Below are 18,793 nucleotides of genomic sequence, written 5' to 3' on the forward strand. Positions count from 1 at the left end.
ATTGAGGCGTGTCTGGCAAGAGAGGGATCGAACCCCATTGTCTTTCTCAGCTGTGGCGGAAGCGGCGTTTCTCGTGTGCAAGCGAGGACCTTCTCAGGCGTTTTAGAGAATTGTTAGGCAGGATCGTGACGCTGGTGGGTCACCAGTAGTGTGTGGCGTCCTGCCAAGGAGGGCGTTAGCGATGGATGGCTGTCCAGGGCGATAGCAGTGAACAGCAGACTTACTGAGCACTGCGAGCGCACTGGGTGGCTGTTCGTCGACAATTGGGACCTCTTCTTTGGCAACGACGCCCTCTACGCCCGTGACGGGATACACTTGACGTTCAAGGGTGTTGAGGCTCTCTCAGACTCCCTTGAGCGAGCACTAGGTACCCTGAGGGATTTGTTAGTATAGGCGAGGGGAGGGTAATGGGAGTAATGGGAGGGACATCTAGATCATAATATAACCAGGCAGCTTAGTAGAAATTCTAGAGGAGTAACTGATGACGGGCTAAGAATATTATATACTAACAGCAGGATCCTCAGAAACAAGATAGACTTACTAAGGTGTGAAGCTTGTTCAGAAAATTTTGACATAATAGCGATCACTGAGACATGGATAGACTTTGCTAATAGAAATTTTAGGTCAGAATTTGAAATAACGGGTTATCAGATGTTTCACAAAGACAGAAGGGGCAGAAAGGGAGGTGGAGTTGCGCTATATGTTAAAGACTCACTTAAATGTTTAGTTAACAGCTCAGTCAAAACTAACATGGATTCAGAATCAGTTTGGGTGGGCGTTTACAAAGGAAGAAAAACTAACTAGGAGTTATATACAGGCCACCCAACCTTAACAGGCAGGACACGAGTATATTACTACAGGAGATTGGCAGGGCGTATAAGTAGAAATGTCTGCATAATGGGGACTTTAATTATAGGAATATAGACTGGGAAGATCTAGTGGGTGACCTGGAAGCCGAGGACTTTCTTGAAGTTATACAAGATAATTTCCTTAAGCAGGTAGTTACTGAGCCTACCAGAGGAGATAACATATTAGACTTAGTCCTAACCAATAATGGGAACTTGCTACGTGAGTTGGAGGTGGGCGGAGAGTTAGGAAATAGTGATCACAGAGCAGTTCGTTTAGGTTAGACTGGGCGGTAACCCGTGATCCAAACCCAGTGTTAGTGCCAGATTTTAGAAGAGCAAACTACGAGGGCTTGAAGACATCTTGAAGGGGTAAACTGGGATAATTTAGGGATTCATGAGGGCCAGAACTGCGGATTGGAGAGCCAGGAGAACCAGGTAGAAATGTCTTACAATAATTTAGTTAGAGTAATAGTAGAGGGCAAGAACAGCATATACCACAGCGAACACTTAGAAAAGAAAACAATGATCCTAAGTGGATGACTCGTGGACTAAAACACGAGATTGGGTTAAAGAAGGAATTTATCAGAAAATAAAGAATGGGAAACACATCTCAGGGGCCGATGCGTCGAACTATCTAGATTAGTTAAGAAAAACACCAGGATAGCAAAAAGAACTATGAGATCAAAGTAGCAAATGAGGCGAAAAGTAATCCTAAGGGCTTCTTTCAGATGTATAGAACAAAAACACGGGAGAAAATTGGACCGCTGAAATCAAACACAGGAGCTAGTAGAAAATTACGAAAATATGAGCACATTGTTGAGCGACTACTTCCTTTCAGTATTCACACAGGAGGATCGACGACTATACGGAAAGAGTTCAGGTGTGCGAGGGCGGGGATGGCGATAAATTGAGGGATATAATCATTACCAGGCAAGTAGTTCAGGATGAGATAGATAAGCTTAAGAAGAACAAGTCACCAGGTCCTGACGGGATATTTCCGAGGGTATTAAAGGAGCTAGGTGATATAATCAGTGACCCACTAACCGACATCTTTAAGATGTCGGTAAATACTAACTATGTGCCGAGCCTATGGAAAGTAGCTAATGTGGCGCCGATTTTTAAAAAGGGGACAGGTCAGTTGCTTCAAACTATCGCCCAATTAGCTTAACATCGGTTATAGGGAAGATGCTGGAGTCCATAATAGCCAGGAACATTCGGGAGCATTTAGAGAAACATAGCTTAATTCACGACTCGCAGCATGGGTTCACAAAAGGTAGGTCATGCCTCACCAATCTCTTGTCCTTCTACAATAAAGTATTTGAGGCGGTTGACAGAGATGAAAATTATGATGTAATCTATCTTGATTTTAGTAAAGCGTTTGACAAAGTTCCTCACCAACGACTGTTGCTTAAATTACAGGCTCACGGAGTAGAGGGTAAAGTTTTGAACTGGGTCAAGGCGTGGCTTAGCAATAGGAAGCAAGAGTGCAAATCAATGGTAAAAGATCTGACTGGGGATGTGTTACAGTGGGGTCCCACAAGGTTCGGTATTAGGTCCACTTTTGTTTATTATTTATATCAATGACTTAGACACAGGAATTAGTAGTGATGTTAGTAAATTTGCAGATGATACCAAGATCGGTAGAGTAATTGAGTCGGATCAGGACGCTAGTATTCTCCAAGGTGAACTCAACAGATTATATGACTGGGCGGATAAATGGCAGATGGAGTTCAATGTAGGGAAGTGCAGTATTATGAGTGTAGGTAGGAACAACCCCTCACATAACTATTGCTTAAATGACACTCTCATAAGTAGGTCTGGGTGCGAGAGGGATTTAGGGGTCTTAGTGAGCTCTGATCTCCGTCCAAGGGCACAATGCATTCAAGCTAGAAATCGAGCTAATAGGGTACTGGGATTTATTTCAAGGAGCGTAAGCAACAGAAGCCCGAAGTCTTCCTCAAACTATATTTAGCATTAGTTAGACCTCATCTTGACTATGCGGTTCAGTTCTGGTCACCCTACTATAGAATGGATATCAAAATGTTAGAATCGGTGCAGAGGAGGATGACTAAGATGATTCAGGGGTTGAGAAACTTGCCATACGAGGAAAGACTCAAACAGTTAAACTTGCATTCTCTAGAAAGGCGAAGGGTGCGTGGAGACATGATCGAGGTTTATAAATGGATGAAGGGCTTTAATAAGGGAGACATTCATAAGGTTTTGTTGGTAAGAGAACCGGGTAGGACACGAAGTAACGGGTTTAAACTGGATAAATTCAGATTCAACAGGGACATAGGCAAAAATTGGTTTACTAACAGGGTGGTGGATGAGTGGAATAGGCTTAGCAGTCATGTGGTGAGTGCCAATACAATTGTCACATTAAAAAATAGACTAGATAAATTCATGGACAGCGATATTAGGTGGGGTTAGATACACGGGAGCTTAGGGTCAAAGGAGCTGCCTCGTACAGGCCTACCGGCCTCTTGCAGACTCCTGCGTTCTTATGTTCTTATGTTCATCAGTGGTCCAGTGTAACTCGATTGACTCCTTTAAAAACAATCTCGACCGTCACTTCCTTGAACTTAATTTTCACTAGAGTAGAAAAGCAACATTTTGGAGCCACCTGATTAATGTAAAATCACTTTGGTTTAAGGACAGACCACCTAGTCTGGACCATGGGGTCTGTGTGGTCTGATTTTCTATGTAAATCTATGTAAATCTCTCTCTCTCTCTCTCTCTCTCTCTCTCTCTCTCTCTCTCTCTCTCTCTCTCTCTCTCTCTCTCTCTCTCTCTCTCTCTCTCTCTCTCTCTCTCTCTCTCTCTCTCTCTCTCTCTCTCTCTCTCTCTCTCTCTCTCTCTCTCTCTCTCTCTCTCTCTCTCAGTAAATAAAAACAGACATTCATAAACACGTACATCAACATACAGACAGACAGACACTGAACCCTACCACAGAAGCACCCCAGACTTACCCTGCACTCTCCTAGCTGCGGGAACGACTACTGCGCGAGTCCCAGGTGAACCACGCCCCCAGTGACGCCCTCAGCAGCATGGAGAGGACAGCCGAGCACAAGACTCCCTGCGTGGGCCCTCCGACACCCGAGTGGCTGGAGAACAGGCCGTACCTCTCCCTGGATTTTGTCAAGGCGGAGGAGAGGCAGGAGTGCGGGTTCTTGGGTGAGCCTTGACCAGGGTGTTCCGAGGGTGGTGGTCTTGGATGTCACTGACTCTCACGTCATTTATTTTTAAAGGCCAGAAAAGAGGGAAAATGCCTGCTTATGACTGCTTTTTTAGAGTTCGTGGTACAGAAGAAGGGTCAGACTACCACCAAGGTCATAAAACTACCAACGGAAAGGTCCACAACTCCTATGAACGCCCTGTCGGATGTGTGTGCTTGTGCGAAGAAACATTTTATTACACGGTCCTTGGATGCTTTTGGTTCTCACATCAACAGTTTTCAAAGGCCAAAAAGGAGATTAGTTGGGTTCTAATGAGTGTTTTTCTAGGTTCATGGTTCAGAAGAAGACTCAAACAACCACCAGGGTCATAAGACTACCAATGGAAAGGCCCACAACTCCTATGAAAGCCTGTTTAGTGTGGGTGTGTAGGCCCCAAAATGTTTAGGAATAGGACCCCTTAGTCTGCCTTGTATGTGAGTCTGCCAGTGAGTGTGATGGCTGTGTATATATGAGGTGTGAGTCTGCCAGTGAGTGTGATGGCTGTGTATATATGAGGTGTGAGTCTGCCAGTGAGTGTGATGGCTGTACATATATGAGGTGTGAGTCTGCCAGTGAGTGTGATGGCTGTACATATATGAGGTGTGAGTCTGCCAGTGAGTGTGATGGCTGTGTATATATGAGGTGTGAGTCTGCCAGTGAGTGTGATGGCTGTACATATATGAGGTGTGAGTCTGCCAGTGAGTGTGATGGCTGTACATATATGAGGTGTGAGTCTGCCAGTGAGTGTGATGGCTGTGTATATATGAAGTGTGAGTCTGCCAGTGAGTGTGATGGCTGTACATATATGAGGTGTGAGTCTGCCAGTGAGTGTGATGGCTGTGCATATATGAGGTGTGAGTCTGCCAGTGAGTGTGATGGCTGTACATATATGAGGTGTGAGTCTGCCAGTGAGTGTGATGGCTGTGTATATATGAGGTGTGAGTCTGCCTGTGAGTGTGATGGCTGTACATATATGAAGTGTGAGTCTGCCAGTGAGTGTGATGGCTGTGTATATATGAGGTGTGAGTCTGCCAGTGAGTGTGATGGCTGTGCATATATGAAGTGTGAGTCTGCCAGTGAGTGTGATGGCTGTACATATATGAAGTGTGAGTCTGCCAGTGAGTGTGATGGCTGTGCATATATGAGGTGTGAGTCTGCCTGTGAGTGTGATGGCTGTGCATATATGAGGTGTGAGTCTGCCAGTGAGTGTGATGGCTGTACATATATGAGGTGTGAGTCTGCCAGTGAGTGTGATGGCTGTACATATATGAGGTGTGAGTCTGCCAGTGAGTGTGATGGCTGTACATATATGAGGTGTGAGTCTGCCAGTGAGTGTGATGGCTGTACATATATGAGGTGTGAGTCTGCCAGTGAGTGTGATGGCTGTGTATATATGAGGTGTGAGTCTGCCAGTGAGTGTGATGGCTGTACATATATGAGGTGTGAGTCTGCCAGTGAGTGTGATGGCTGTGTATATATGAAGTGTGAGTCTGCCAGTGAGTGTGATGGCTGTACATATATGAAGTGTGAGTCTGCCAGTGAGTGTGATGGCTGTGTATATATGAAGTGTGAGTCTGCCAGTGAGTGTGATGGCTGTACATATATGAGGTGTGAGTCTGCCAGTGAGTGTGATGGCTGTACATATATGAAGTATGAGTCTGCCAGTGAGTGTGATGGCTGTGTATATATGAGGTGTGAGTGCCAGTGAGTGTGATGGCTGTGTATATATGAGGTGTGAGTCTGCCAGTGAGTGTGATGGCTGTACATATATGAGGTGTGAGTCTGCCAGTGAGTGTGATGGCTGTACATATATGAGGTGTGAGTCTGCCAGTGAGTGTGATGGCTGTGTATATATGAAGTGTGAGTCTGCCAGTGGGTGTGATGGCTGTACATATATGAGGTGTGAGTCTGCCAGTGAGTGTGATGGCTGTGTATATATGAGGTGTGAGTCTGCCAGTGGGTGTGATGGCTGTACATATATGAGGTGTGAGTCTGCCAGTGAGTGTGATGGCTGTGCATATATGAAGTGTGAGTCTGCCAGTGAGTGTGATGGCTGTACATATATGAAGTGTGAGTCTGCCAGTGAGTGTGATGGCTGTGTATATATGAAGTGTGAGTCTGCCAGTGAGTGTGATGGCTGTACATATATGAAGTGTGAGTCTGCCAGTGAGTGTGATGGCTGTACATATATGAGGTGTGAGTCTGCCAGTGAGTGTGATGGCTGTACATATATGAGGCATCAGGAGAAGGGATGTGAGGGACAGCCATTTTATCCTAGTTTGCCCTGGGAAAAAAAAAAAGATACAAGTTTTAAGGGAAAAGCAACCCTCGGTACATCAAATCCAGGGCCACTTTTCCCCTGCAACTTGTTTCTTGTTCTTCCTGGGACGTGTAGCCTGGCCTGCCTCTCCCAGTGCAGACTAGAAAGAAATGGCTCCTCTTTATACCCCTTCCCCCTTGGACACCTTAACCCGATAGCTGCGACTGGCCAAATTTGTGGCTTTACCGTGTAGCAGTGACGGGCCAAATTTGTGGCATGATATAAACCCCCCCAAAAAAGATGATACATAATCTGATCACAAATACTTTGATATATATTATGAAATGGTTTGCGTGAGGGGTGATTTTTTCTCATTTTTCTTGCTTAGAGGGACCATAAAGAAACATGATCCCCGCTGCTACCAGGTTAAGTGTATCTGCAGTCATTACACCACCTGATAGACTCACAGACAAGGAAAAGTAAGAGAATACATTAGTGGTCATATTCTTAAACATTTTGGGGCTTACACTCCCACATTTGGCAAGACTTTTGTAGGAGTTCTGGGCATTTCCTGGGATAGTTTTATGACCCTGGTGGTAGTTTGACCCTTCTTCTGTACCATGAACCTAGAAAAAGGCACATTAGAATCCAACCGATTTCCTCTTTGGCCTTTGGAAATTGTTGATGTGAGAGGCTGAAGCATCTGATGGTCATCCTATTATACATTTCAGCTCCTTAGCACACACATTTGGCAGGGTTTTCATAGGAGTCCTGAGCATTTCCAGGGCTAGTTTTATGACCCTGGTGGTAGTTTGCCCCTTCTTCTGTACCATGAACCTAGAACAAGGCACATTAGAACCAGACATGGGGCGATTACTTATATTATGTAATCGATTACGATTACTTCATATTTTCACGATTACGATTACAATAAAATTAGGTGTAATCGATTACGATTACATGATGTATTAATCGTGATTACAATCATGATTACAGGAAGGACTGAAAGGTGAACTTGCAAATTTCATACACGTGTACCATATTTAATTGGTTGAATTACTACAGATATTTAGAGTACATACTTGCTGTACAAGAAACTATTGACTAAAACTTTGCTAATGTAATCACAAAAGTAATTACGATTACGATTACATTTTTAATGTATTCGATTACGATTATGATTACTTAACAAAAAACAAGAGGGTATTTGATTATGATTACGCTTACTCGAAAAACTGTAATCAATTACAATTACCTCATATCTGATTAGAACTCAACTGACTTCCTTTTTAGCCTTTGGAAATTGTTGATGTGAGAGGCAGAAACATCTGAGAATACTGACCTTTTTCTCCCCAACCAAGGAACTGAATTTTCTTGAACAATTTGCAAGTTTAGGGTGTTTGAAATGGACCTGTCTTCTATCTATCTATCCATCCATCCATCTATCTATCTGTGGATGTGTACTGGGAATGTATTTTTGATCATTGTTTATTCTGTTCCTGTGCAGGGGATATCGCGTCCACCTCACAGGAGCACCAGCTGATTGAAGACGTGCTGAGCGTCATGATGGGCATAGAGGGCATGTACATCACCGTTCAGCTGCCCGCCAAGAGTTACGACCCGCCACAGTTCACCATTGACGTCTCTGTAGGTGAGTGACGGACTGTTGATGTGTCTGTAGGTGAATGTCTTACTATTGATGTGTGTAGGTGAGTGAGGTTCTGTTGATGTCTGAAGGAGATGATGTACTGTTGATGTCTGTCTAGGTGAATGTCTTACTAGTGATGTGTGTAGGTGAGTGAGGTTCTGTTGATGTCTGAAGGCGTGTGATGTACTGTTGATGTCTGTCTAGGTGAGTGAGGTACCGTTGATGTCCCTAGTGAGTGTCATAAACCCTGGAATCATTATCTAGTCACAGTACCAGCTGATTGAAGATATATGTCGCGCCTTGGCCAATGTTAGGGGGCGTAAGGGCATATATGTCACTTCAGCAGCCGGGCCAGAGTAACGACCCTTCACAGCTGATTGAAGATATATGTTGTGCCTTGACCAGTGTTAGGGGGCGTGAGGGCATACGTGTCACTTCAGCAGCTGGCCCAGAGTAAGGACCCTTCACAGTTTGGTTAGGGAAGCCAAGGGAAGGTACACTGTGGTAACCCCGATATCCCGGGGCAATGAGTTCTTACCACAGGCTCAAGGGCTGAGGTGACGGAGATGAGTGCTGATGCCATGAGCAGCTATAACATGAAGGCAATTTGAGTATGCACCATTCACAGCTAGCAGGTTCACCCTCTTGTTTTAAGTCAGTGTCTGTGCTGCCATTTTTGTGTGGTGGCCATTATTTTGGGGTGGCCGGTCACCCCTGTTATGACCAGCCCTGTTCACTGCACCCAGAGTTGTTTACTGCGATGTGAACCTTCATGTTTTGGTGAGCTGTGTGAACTATATGTATGTTGTATGGGTTTGCATAGAGCCACTGCTGGCCAAATTTGAAATGATGTGGCCATCTATTTTTCAAGGCAAAATTAAATAGGATGGCAAATGAGGTGACTGAAAGAGGAACTGAGAGCCTGGTGTTTGGTCTCTGTACTAACTGTAGCTGTGGTGCTCTAGTCTGAGGTGTATGGCCTGTAGCACCTTTGGCTACCTTGTTGGGGGTCTGATAGCCAGCCCAAGCCTGTTTGTGGTGCAGGCAAGTGTTTATAGTGGAGCCACCATCATGTTTGTGGTGCAGGCAAGTGTTTATAGTGGAGCCACCATCATGTTTTGGCTCATGCTGCCCCCTGGAAATCATCTCTCATCCACTCCAGAGAGTTTCACTGGACCCCAGCTGATAGTGGTCTTCAGGATGGCATGTAGGTAGTGTTAAGCCACACGGTGATGATTGAAAATTGCCAGCTTGTAGCAGCGAGCGAGACTTGAACCTGGGTCCTCCAGGACACCATGCCCGCAGGCTGACCACTCAGCCACCGCCTCCCTCGCAGATAATAAAGGATGGCTTACACACGGGAAACAGTTGTCAGTATTAATAATATGCAGGTAAGTGACAAATACCATCAATTATTGTCAATTTTGATTTAAAAACTATCAGTACTGTTACAGGCAGATGTTTTGTTAAATAATTAGATTGCTTATTATAATTATTTAGTAGTCCTGCTGTTGTCCACTGTGGAGAAGAGTAGTAGGCTGTAAATTTACAAAACAGCTGTCTGCAACAGTACTAATAATTTTTTACTCAAAATCAACTATAATATAATTGATGGCATTTGTTTTTGTTGCCTTCATGTCACTGATTCTGATGACTGCTTCCTAAGTGTGGGCTGTCGTACATCAGACACGCGTTGGGCAGCAGGCTGCCAGGGCACAATGATGCACACCTCAGCCGTGGGCGCTGCGGCTGTGGGCCACAGCTGTAGTTCTTAAGTAACTTTTAGTATTATTTCACTGTTGCTGAGGAACTATAATTCAGTAATTTCCCCAATGTTTTTCACTGATGCCAAAAACTAAATTTATTTATTTCATTTGGATGAAAACTGTGTTTACAAAACTTTATTTTCTATTCCTCATTATGCAGCCAACTCAGGTAATGAAGTAATTTCACTTGAGTTATTGGCTCGCTCAGCATGAGTGTGTGGTGGTGTTGATACCTGTGCAGAAGGACAAAGATCCAGATCTTCAAGTCCCTTGTGCTCCCCATCCCACAATGGCTGTGAGACATGGACACTGAAGAGGCAGATTGATGCCTTTGGTAATGAGTGACCACACAGGATCAGAATGGCTATCAAATCAGTGATTAGTAGCTTGTGAGACTGAATTGAGGAATATTCCATGCATAATCCATGAGTTCCAACTCTGGCATAACAGACATGTGGCACACTACCCAAAAGTTGACCCTGCTCACAGGGTTGTTTCTTTCTGTAAGAGAGAATCCTGAGTGTAGGAGGCCAAGGGGATGCCCATGAAGCTCGTGGCTTAAGCAAGCCATGAAATCCTGGCTGAGTTACTTAGGATGGGAAGGTGGCCTGCATGGAAACTTGCCTGGAGGGACCCCCGGGGCTAGTGTCAGAGGGCGGGTGAGGCGACACATCTCCGTGGCGTAAGCTCCCATTATTGACAGCAACAACTTTAGTTTCGAGATGTGGCCTGTGTTCTGTTGGGAGGAAGAATCTATGCAATGCTCTGCTTAGTTAGGAATTATTACAACATTAGATGATGTTTTATTTATTTATTTATTTATTTTTTGTTTTGTCTTTGGTGGTGGTATGAAGTAATAGTGCAGCAAGTGTTTATAGTGGCGCTTTCTTGCTGCCTTCTTGTGATGGCACGGCAAAAGAAAAATATGAATCGGGAAAGAAACAACTTTATATGTTAACAAACACCTCGTGGAAATTGGTGGTATACACATGCGCTGCACTCAACAATAATTTCTTAATCCAGTAATTTTTTTAACTAGGGGAAAATATTGCATGGTCAAACTTAGACAGAAAATGGGCAAGATACAGAACTATTTTCAGGGCTCACCATTGGCACTTTGTTTTGGGGCACCTCACCTACTGAACACTGGCTCTAGATTGTCCTCAGACACTGGTAACTGCACACGACTTTCTGTACTAACTCATCCCTGTGCTATCCAAGTCCCTCATACACCTTGGCACCTCCTCTGTTGGACACCAGCTCTAGATTTTCCTCAGACACTGCTAACTGCACATCTCCATGCCTCCCACAGCCCCACTGCACATAACCTTTTGTTCTAGCTCATCCCTGTGCTATCCAAGTCCCTCATACACTGTAGCACCTCCTCTGTTGAACACCGTCTCTATATTTTCCTCAGACACTGCTAACTGCACATCTCCACGCCTCCCACAGCCCCACTGCACATAACCTTTTGTTCTAGCTCATCCCTGTGCTATCCAAGTCCCTCATACACCTTGGCACCTCCTCTGTTGAACACGGGCTCTAGATTTTCCTCAGACACTGCTAACTGCACATCTCCATCCCTCCCACAGCCCCACTGCACATGACCTTCTGTACTAGCTCATCCCTGTGCTATCCAATACACATTAGCACCTCCTATGCCAACCGCACGCCTCCATCCCTCCCATGGCCCCACTGCACACAACTTTCTGTTCTAGCTCACCCCTGTGCTATCCAAGTCCCTTATACACCTTAGCACCTCCTCTGATGAACACGGGCTCTAGATTGTCCTCAGACACTGCTAACTGCACATCTCCATGCCTCCCACGGCTCCATTGCACACAACCTGTTCTAGCTTACCCCTCTGCTATCCAAATCCCTCATACAAGAGTTAATCAAAATCTTGCTTTCATCCCTATCGCTGGTAAACTCCGTAGCAGCCTTTGTTCCTCTGTGTATTTCCTGCCTACGACTTGAACTCTTTCACGAGGGGAGCATCAAGACACCTCTCCATCCAGAACTGATCTCACTTTTGGCCGCTCTTTGCTATTTGCCTTTACAGGAGCGGTGCTGAGTGGGCTTCTTTGTTTTCCTTTTGTTTTTGCCCTTCAGCTGTGTCTTCTGCCGTTGAAAAATAAAACTCCGTAAACTTAGATTATTTTCCCACCGCCAAACAGAACCGTCCCTCAGAACAACTAAAATGTTTTGTTTTTTAGTGTTTACTCTGTTGAATAATCCGAGATCTTTCCTCAAACACTCCGAAAACCTGTACATATTTTCCTACTACCAAACAGAACTGTCCCTCAGAACTATTTGAAATGTATTGTTTTTAGTGTTCCTCTCTTGAACACTCTGAGACCTTCCCTCAGACACTCCACAAACTTGTATATATATTTTCCCACTACATACATATTTTCCCACTACCAAACAGAACCGTCCCTCAGAACTATTTGAAATGTATTGTTTTTAGTGTTCCTCTCTTGAACACTCTGAGACCTTCCCTCAGACACTCCACAAACTTGTATATATATTTTCCCACTACATACATATTTTCCTACTACCAAACAGAACCGTCCCTCAGAACTATTTGAAATTTGCTGTTTTTTTAGTGTTTCCTCTCCTGATCACCCCAAGATCTTTCCTTAGACATTCCACAAACTTATATGTTAATTTTTCCACAACCGAATTGAGAACTATTTCCCGTTACCAAACAGAACCGTTCCTCAGAACTATTTGAAATGTACTGTTTTTTTCTGTTTCTTCTCCTGAACACCCCGAGATCTTCCCTTAACCCCTTCACTACGGCTGGCCCAAAACAGCGCCCCGCGCTGTATCCGGGATCGCCGTGTGTGCCAAATTTCAAATGTCGCTATTGAATATAACAAGTTTTCAGCCTAAACTCAACATAATCATCATGTATTATATATGAAAACATGCTGAATTAAATGGTGCACATAACGAAACATAAATGAATTGATGATTTTGAGATGTAAGCATAAATATAGAGATAAAATAACTCGTGTATTGGCTAAAGCGAGCCAGGACGCAGTATGCGCGTCCTCGGATATGATACGGGGCACACAAGGACGCAGTATACACGTCCTCGTGTTGAAGGGGTTAAACACTCCACAAACTTGTATAGATTTTTTCCCACTAAATACATATTTTCCTACTACCAAACAGAGCCGTCCCTTAGAACTATTTGAAATTTGCTGTTTTTTTAGCGCCTCCTTTCTTGAACATCCCGAGACCTTTCCTCAGACACTCCATAAGCTTATATACATTTTTCCCCACTACATATACATTTTCCTCCACTACCAAACAGAACTGTCCCTCAGAACTATTTGAAATGTATTGTTTTTAGCGTTTCCTCTCCTGAACACCCTGAGATCTCTCCTCAAACGCTTCGTAAACTCACACACATTTTTCTCTCTACCACACAGAGCCGTCCCTCAGAACCCTGGTGAGCCGCATCCTGCCATTGTGTGGCCACTACTCGCAGCTCATCAGCTTCGTGGAGAGCCGCAGCAGCTACCACCATGGCCTCGTCAACCAGGCGCTCTCGGCAGCCATCACCTCCCTCATCAGAGACTATATGGTGAGGGGCCTGTGTGGTTTATCAGTTATTTGCCTGTTATTTATCTTGGTCACTGTCTATTATTTATTTATTTTTTGTATTATTTATCTTATTTGTCTATTATTTATCTGTACTATTCATCTGTACTGTTTGTCTATTATTTATCCGTATTATTTATCTACCATTTATCTGTAGTGTGTGTGTATTTACCTGTTGTTTATCTGTATTATTTGTCTATTGTATATCTTATTTATGTGTATTGTTTATCTGTATTATTTGTCTATTGTATATCTTATTTATATGTGTTGTTTATCTGTATTATTTATCTGTACTATTTACCTGTATTATTTATTTGTAATGTTTATGTCACACACCTTGGTAGTGTAGTTCATAACAAGGGTGGGTCTAGCCAGGAGTCTCATGGTGGACTGGCCCGGCCCACGGTGTTATGGACTCCATCAGCACGAGTGTATGGCGTTGTTGATACCTGTGCAGAAGGACAAAGATCCAGATCTTCAAGTCCCTTGTGCTCCCTGTCTCACTCTATGGTTGTGAAACATGGACACTAAATAGGACTTGAAGAGGCAGATTGATGCCCTTGGTAATAAGTGTCTATGCAGATGCAGGCCCTGGACCACACAGGCTAACTAAGGATCAAACTCTATATAAGGGGAGGGGGATCCCATTTCATGACTGGAGGATCCCAAGACCCTCACAACCTCCAATGTTAAGTCATGAGGCATAGCTTTGAGTATATCATTCTCTGCTCATCTTAATGTTGTTAACACAAGTGAATATCTATAAGCATCACTTGGTGCACAAGCACAGACTTACAGTTGTTTGTGTGCACCGTTGCAGCTGTTGGTGACGCAGCTGGAGGAGCTGCATCACCGGTGGGCGCTGACCCTGCACAAGCTGTACTTCTACGTGGAGAAGACCATGGCGGTGATGGACATGTTGGCCTCAGTGACCAAAGTCATCCGAAAGGTTAGTGATGCACCCAAGAGGAAATAAGTCATGTAATGCTGGGTGTTCCTTGCCTGGCCCAGGGCAGCGACGTATGTCTCCTGGTGCGAGAACATTGCTTCCTCACGTGTTCTGACAAGTGCATCATTCACTGATGTGAGTGGTGTGGTGTTTGGAGACAGAAGGTAGCCTTGCTTGTGTCAGCAAGGTTTGTGAGAACTTTGCAATAAAAGATAAGGAGATAGGAAGCTAATGTTAGCTTGAGCTACACAGCATTGCCACTCACAAAAATTGCCTCAAAACACAGTAATCAAAACAGCTTGATTTGCCTCAAGTAGAGTATTAACAATGAGTTTGATGAAATGCATGGATCAAAACAGCTTGATTTGCCTTAATTAGAGTATCAACAATGAGTTTGATGAAATGCATGGATCAAAACAGCTTGATTCACTCTCTACATGTATAAGTGTACTGTTAATTAGAGTATTAACAATGAGTTGATGCAACACCATTTTTTGTGTGGGCCTGAGAGTTTCATATATTTTAACATCCAGCCTTTAGTTCTCTCTTGATGGAGCCTGCTGGTTGGCCCCAGCCCATTAATGATGCAGGCAAATATTTTATAGTGATGCCATCTTGGCTGGCTCATGCTGTCCCTCGGAGGTCATCTTGCTCCTCTCTAGTGAGTTTGGCCAGAGTCTAGGGTGATGGGGTGGTCATCAGGGCAGCATGTGGGTAGTCTTGGGCCACTTGGCCATGACTGAAATTTGCCGCTTGTGGCACTGGGCGGGACACAAACCCGGGTCCTCCTGGACACCACACCTGCACGCTGACCACCCGGCCTCTGCCTCCCCCCGCCGCTTTTTTTTTTTCCTCCCCATCTCGGCCTGTAGCGCCGGTAGGCTTTCTTCAGGGGCCTGGTGGTTGGCCCAAGCCCATCATGGTGCAGGCAATTTTTATAGTGGCGCCATTTATGCTTGCTCATGCTGCCCCCCGAAACTCATTTTTGATTCACTTGGAGGGTTTCTTCTGGAGTCCGGGTTGATGGGTGGTCTTTTGGACAGTACAGGGGGGTTGTCTAATATGCGAGAATATGGGCGGTTCAAAGCCTCGCATATCGCAAATTCGCATATTAGGAACCTTAAAAAGCATGTAAATAATGGTATATGGGCGGTCAGCCACATTTTCCCAAACTCTTTAACCTAGTATATCTTTTTCGTATCATATAACTAAGTGGAGATACACATCACCAATGTACACATAATCCACAGTAGATTCACCCATACCTAACTCCCGTCCAATTGAAGAATTGCCTTTTCCTTTCTTTTTCATGTCTATCACTTTTAACTTAGTTTCCAATGTAATAAACTGCTTTTTCGAGTTCTTTGGAGGCGCCATAATAACAACAACAGCAACAACAATAGCCCACAGGCTAGCTTGCACACAGCACAGACACAGCTTGTGAGAGCAATGGCTGCTTTAGACGTACTGATGAAGAGAACACGTGGAGCCGTCTCACAGAGTAGAGTTGCCAGATTGCCATTGTTTATTTCCTTCCTTGGAAGTGATTAACAGCAAGTTCAGTATTTGGTAGGAAATGGATTTTAGAGAAGTCGGAACATGAAATGAATGAAAAAACTTTTCTCTTACTACCGAGTCAAGTCACCGCTCCCACGTGCTCCACCCCCCAAGGGGGGGAGGGAGGGAGGAAGGAGGTCGCATATGAGGTGGTTCGCATATCCCAAGTTCGCATATCAGGCGACCCCCCTGTATGTGGGTAGTCTTAGGCCACTCGGCGGTGACTGAAAAATCCCAGGTAGTAGCGTGGGGATTCAAACTGACATTGTTCATGGCGTCGTGAAAGCTAGGCCCGCACGCTAACCACTCAGCCACTGCCTGTGCTAATACTTGTGTTGTTTGTCTTGGTTTCAGTCTGGTGCTCACGGAGGTGCTGTCCTGAGCCTCCTCCATGACCGCACCGTCAGCCTGACAGGGTGTGGCCAGCTGCAGGAGGTGATGCTGTTCCTCACACAGTCGGCCGCAGTGCCCTACATGGACATGCTGACCAAGTGGCTCAACAGAGGCATCATTTATGACCCCTATCAGGAGGTATGGGAGCAGGCACATACTTTACAGTTCCAGGTGATATCATGTCCCATAGCACGAGTCATGTAGTTACTCACAGCTTGCATGAAGGCTGTCCTGGTGTTGTGTGGACTCTTCTTGAATTGTAGAGATGTTTGTGTTGCTTCTGTGCAATACCAATAGTTTGCCTGAGTGTGCTTGATGAGAGTCCCTTTTTTTTGTTGCTGTGGAGCATTGTCTCTGTGGTGAAACTCACCACAATCTTATTTTGTGTTTTGAATATTGGTAAGTTTGTAGTTTAGTGTTTTTCCTTTTGTGCCATTTACACCATTGGTGAACCTTACGTTTAAACACTACATTTTTGTCTCACACATAACATATTGTTGCTGTGGATCATTTCTTCAGTTTTGCCACAGTCTTATTTTTGTGTTATGAATATTAGTGAGTTTATATTTTTTGTGCTTTCTCTTTTGTGTCACTTTTACCACTGATGAATCTTGCGTCTAAACCTTTTTTTTTTCTGTCTCGCATAATATTTTGTTGCTGTGGATCATTTCTTCAATTTTACAAGTCTTATTTTGTGTTATGAATATTGGTAAGTTTATAATTTTGTGGTTTCTCTTTTGTGTCACATTTACTATTGACGAATCTTGCACATAAACTTTTTTTTTTTGTCTCACACACATAACATTTTGTTGCTGTGGATCATTTTCTCACACAGTCTTATTTTTGTGTTATGAATCTTGGTAAATTTATAGTTTAGTGCTCCTTTTATGTCTCTGTTTCTATTTATATATTTTCCTGATCATTTTTTTATGTTCTGCCTGTAGCACTCGTAGGCTCCCTCAAAGTGCCTCTAGGACGGCCCCGGCCCTTTAGTGGTGCAGGCAAATGTTATTTATAGTGGTGCCAGGATGTGTGACTCTTGCTTGCTGTTACTGGGGAAAGTTTTGCACGACAGTTCAGGTGTTGGCTACAAAAGGTTCAACTCTATACTTATTGTTTTATTTATTTGTTATGGTTTATTGACAGTGTTTCATAGAGTGTTATGTATGCTATGCTTGTATTTAACTTGTTTTTTTTGTGTTTGTTTGTTGTGTATTTTGAGATGTTTACTTGGTCTCCCTCTCTGTCCCTCTTCTGCTGTATGGTTCTGTCCTGTTGTCTTCCTTCTGTCTTATCTTGATCTCCCTTATGCTGTCTTATGTCTAATGGCTATCTCTCTACATGCTTCTGTATCTCTCATCTCTCTTATGTCTAATGGCTATCTCTCTACATGCTTCTATATCTCTCATCTCCCTTATGTCTAATGGCTATCTCTCTACATGCTTCTGTATCTCTCATCTCCCTTATGTCTAATGGCTATCTCTCTACATGCTTCTGTATCTCTCATCTCTCTTATGTCTAATGGCTATCTCTCTACATGCTTCTGTATCTCTCATCTCTCTTATGTCTAATGGCTATCTCTCTACATGCTTCTGTATCTCTCATCTCTCTTATGTCTAATGGCTATCTCTCTACATGCTTCTGTATCTCTCATCTCCCTTATGTCTAATGGCTATCTCTCTACATGCTTCTGTATCTCTCATCTCTCTTATGTCTAATCTGTGTTCACGGTCGAGAATACCCAGTCCGTACCCGAGAGCCCTACCCCACCGATGGGAATCACTCCCCTAGAAATTGGCACAATCGAAGAACGGGATGTGAAGAAGTACCTAGACAAACTGGAGACAAACAAGTCCACCGGACCTGACGACTTGTCACCCAGGCTGCTCAAGGAACTCAAGCAGCAAATCCTCAAGCCACTCACCACCATCTACAATCTGTCACTACAACAAAACAAAGTCCCAAAAGACTGGAAACAAGCGAATGTAACTCCGATCTACAAAAAGGGAGACAAAAGTGTGGCCCTAAACTACAGACCAATCAGCCTGACCTCTGTGGCGGGAAAAATCCTCGAGAAGATCATCAGAGACAAACTTGTTAGGTTCCTTGAAGACAACAACATCATTTCCGATGCTCAGCACGGTTTCAGGAACAAGCGCTCATGCTTAACCAATTTATTGGACTTCTTCCAAGGTATCTATGAAAACTGGGATAATCATATCCCCAGTGATGTTATATATCTAGACTTTCAGAAAGCCTTTGACAAAGTGCCACACGAAAGACTCCTCAAGAAACTCAAGTCAGCGGGATTAGGCTGCAATCTGACAGCGTGGATCAAGGACTGGCTCACTGGAAGAAAACAACGAGTTGTACTCAACGGACAGGCCTCCGAGTGGCTCCCGGTCACAAGTGGAGTGCCACAGGGGTCAGTGCTGGGACCCATACTTTTCATCATATATATCAACGACCTAGAACTAGGATTGAAATCCAATCTTTCAAAATTTGCCGACGACACAAAGGTGGGTGGGAAGGCCCTCACAAC

At 44.1% G+C, this 18,793-nt stretch overlaps 1 protein-coding gene across 3 annotated transcripts in view; it reads left to right on the top strand.

Moving 5' to 3' along the window:
- The window catches only part of LOC127001980 (gamma-tubulin complex component 2-like), a 58,061-nt gene that overhangs the window by 11,033 nt on the left and 28,235 nt on the right, over nt 1-18,793 (top strand). For all 3 annotated transcript variants that reach the window (XM_050867295.1, XM_050867292.1, XM_050867294.1), the window contains 5 exons: nt 3,833-4,022; nt 7,831-7,974; nt 13,181-13,335; nt 14,173-14,301; nt 16,213-16,389. In XM_050867295.1, coding sequence (XP_050723252.1) covers nt 3,833-4,022; nt 7,831-7,974; nt 13,181-13,335; nt 14,173-14,301; nt 16,213-16,389 — 795 coding nt within the window. The remainder of the gene's footprint in view (nt 1-3,832; nt 4,023-7,830; nt 7,975-13,180; nt 13,336-14,172; nt 14,302-16,212; nt 16,390-18,793) is intronic.

Source organism: Eriocheir sinensis, chromosome 22 (genome assembly GCF_024679095.1).
Source record: "Eriocheir sinensis breed Jianghai 21 chromosome 22, ASM2467909v1, whole genome shotgun sequence".
Classification (NCBI taxonomy): Eukaryota; Metazoa; Arthropoda; class Malacostraca; order Decapoda; family Varunidae; genus Eriocheir; species Eriocheir sinensis.